This window comes from Chrysochloris asiatica, unplaced genomic scaffold, assembly GCF_000296735.1.
Source record: "Chrysochloris asiatica unplaced genomic scaffold, ChrAsi1.0 scaffold00045, whole genome shotgun sequence".
NCBI classification, from domain to species: Eukaryota; Metazoa; Chordata; class Mammalia; order Afrosoricida; family Chrysochloridae; genus Chrysochloris; species Chrysochloris asiatica.
Genome location: NW_006408563.1, coordinates 10554405 through 10557158, shown reverse-complemented (window position 1 = coordinate 10557158; position 2754 = coordinate 10554405). Strand labels below are relative to the sequence as shown.

Below are 2754 nucleotides of genomic sequence, written 5' to 3'. Positions count from 1 at the left end.
CTTCTGGTGTGGAGCTGTAGGATAAGTATCACAAGGTTGGCAGTTCAAACCCAATAGCTGCTCCTTGGAAACCCTATATAGGGTCACTATGAGTTAGAATTGAGTTGATGGCACTTAGCAACAACAAAATGAAAGATATAGGAGATTTTTGTCAAGGATAGTTTTGCTTATAAGAAATTTTATCCTACAGATAAACCTAAATCCCAAGGGTGAAGTTCCTCTGAGTCATTGCTTGTTGTCATTAAGTGCTGTTGAGGAGTTGGTTCTGACTCACAGTGATCCTGTGAAGGGTTTCCAAGGAGTGGCTAGTGGATTTGAACCACTGACCTTTCTGTTGGCAGTCCAGTGCATATTGCTAAGGCAGAACTAATACAAGAAATTGAACACTTTAATTCCCAGCTAAGACACTTCCGCTATATTGTGCTGTCTCCTCTTCAAACACTCACTTTCCAAATATAACTAGCATTTACTCTACTCTATTTCCCATTGCCAATGGACAGACACCATGATGATGTTTATTCACTGGAGCCCACATGAATTAAATCAGTCTGGGTCGTTTCAAGCAGACAGTTCTTTTCTGACCCCTAGAAGTTGAGTAACATTGGAAAATTCAATGAAATATTTGACCAGCAGAATGCATGACTGCCCAGAAGTTTTTCAAGCCTTATTGGGAAACCCATTGACTTCATTTCTCTGCAGAGAATGGCAGAAGATCCAAACAAGAGAAGATTGACATTCCAAGGGAAGAGGAACACCTGGATCATTCCCGCCTCCCTGGATGATGTTCTGGAACTGAAAGCCAATTTCCCCAAAGCTCCTCTCGTCATGGGTAACACTGTAGTGGGTAAGTGGTTTCTACATATGTTTCTTAGTTTAAGTGATGGTTGTTAAGTGCTTTCGAACTGGTTCCGACTCACAGCAACCCTGTATAGGATTTCTGAGGCAGTAAATGTTTGCAGAAAGCCTCAACATTCTTAATTCAGATTAGGTAATCCAAGCATCTGTACTTTCTTTAAACAATTCATAAATTAATTTATCTTTTTTAATGGATATGTACAGTCTTTATAAGTCATAGTGACTCAATACCAGTGGATTTTGCTTATGATCCTTTAAAAGTCTTTGTTGGTTTTTTTCTTGTTAATGTCCTTGTGTGGCACTGCGGGTTAATGTGCTGGACTGCAAGGTCGGTTTGAACCATAAGGTCAATGGTTCAAGCTCACCAGCTGCTCTTTGAAAACCCTATACAGGGTCACTGTGAGTCGGAACTGACTTGACAGCACTTAACAACAACAACAATGAATCTGAATTCACAATTTTTCTCTGGATAATCAATAAGCAACATCTGCTAGCACCTCTTGTTTTTCTTCTCTAACTGCCTTAAATACTTTTTCCCTCAAGGACCCAGCATAAAAGTCAATGATGCATATTATCCAGTTTTCATATATCCACGTGGGCTTCCAGAATTACACTTTGTGGACACCACAGATGATGGTAAGCAAATTCTTTTTCAAATAAAACGTTACCATTGGCTGGTTGCTGATCATCAAATGCATGCACTGGGCTAATCTGAGCATTAAACAGAACATTTGACTGTGTTCACTTATTTATTCAACAGATATTTATTTAGCACCTACTACAAGGAGCTCTGGTAGCGTAGTGGTTACAAGTCAGGCTGCCAACCTCAAGGTCAGTAGTTTGAAACTACCAGCGGTTCCGCAGGAGAAAGATGAGGTGTTCTGCTCCCGTAAAGATTTACAGCCTTGGAAACCCTGTACAGGGTCGCTATGGGTTGAAACTTTATGGTACTTAACAGTAACAACAATGTGTCCTACATAAGGAGTTCTGGTAGTGTAGTGGTTATGAGTCAGGCTGTTAACCTTAAGGTCAGCAGTTCAAAACTACCAACAGTTCTGCATGAGAAAGTTAAGGCTTTCTGTTCCTCTAAAGATTTACAGCCTTGAAAACCCTATGTAGGGCTGCTATGGGTTCGAACTGACTCCACGGCACACTGCCCCACCAGTGTCCGCCACGAATTTTTTTCAAAGTGTCTCACAAAGTGGTATCACTGAATATTACCTTATATCATGCTTCTATTGTTTGTTGGTAAGTGCCTTCGAGTCCATTCTGACTCATAGCGACTCTGTATAGGGTTTCTGAGGAGTTGCTGGTGAATTTGAACTGCCGACCTTGCGGTCGAGTGCACTAGAGCTCCTATATCTATATCTATATCTACAGCTACAGCTACATTTAAACTATCTCTATAAGGAGCTCTGGTAGCGTAGTGGTTATGAATCGGGCTGTGAACCTCACGGTCAGCAGTTGGAAACTACCAGCTGTTCCACAGGAAAAAGATGAGGCTTTCTGCTCCCGTAAAGATTTGCAGCCTCAAAACCCTGTACAAGGTCGCTATGAGTTGGCACCAACTCCACAGCACATAACAACAACAACAACATATCTATCTTAGCTCTCCATTCTAATCAATATGGTGAGAACTAGGTGGGTGAAACCCATAGAAGAGCTAGACCAATGTTTCTCCATCTCTTCTTTATTATTGCCTCTCTAAGGAACCTTTTGGAAGGAGCTCTGATAGTGTAGTGGTTACGAATCAGGCTGCGAACCGCAAGGTCAACAGTTCAAAACTACCAGCTGTTCCTCAGGAGAAAGATGAGGCTTTCTGCTCCCGTAAAGATTTACAGCTTCAGAAACCCTGTACAGGGTCGCTATGAGTTGGAACCGACTCCACGGCACACAACA

The 2754-nt window shown here is 41.7% G+C and overlaps 1 protein-coding gene across 1 annotated transcript in view; it reads left to right on the top strand.

The window, feature by feature from the left end:
- Positions 1-2754, top strand: part of LOC102838700 (aldehyde oxidase-like) — a 111157-nt gene that overhangs the window by 35442 nt on the left and 72961 nt on the right. Inside the window, exons 9-10 of the mRNA XM_006862038.1 lie at positions 700-844; positions 1399-1491. Coding sequence (XP_006862100.1) covers positions 700-844; positions 1399-1491 — 238 coding nt within the window. The remainder of the gene's footprint in view (positions 1-699; positions 845-1398; positions 1492-2754) is intronic.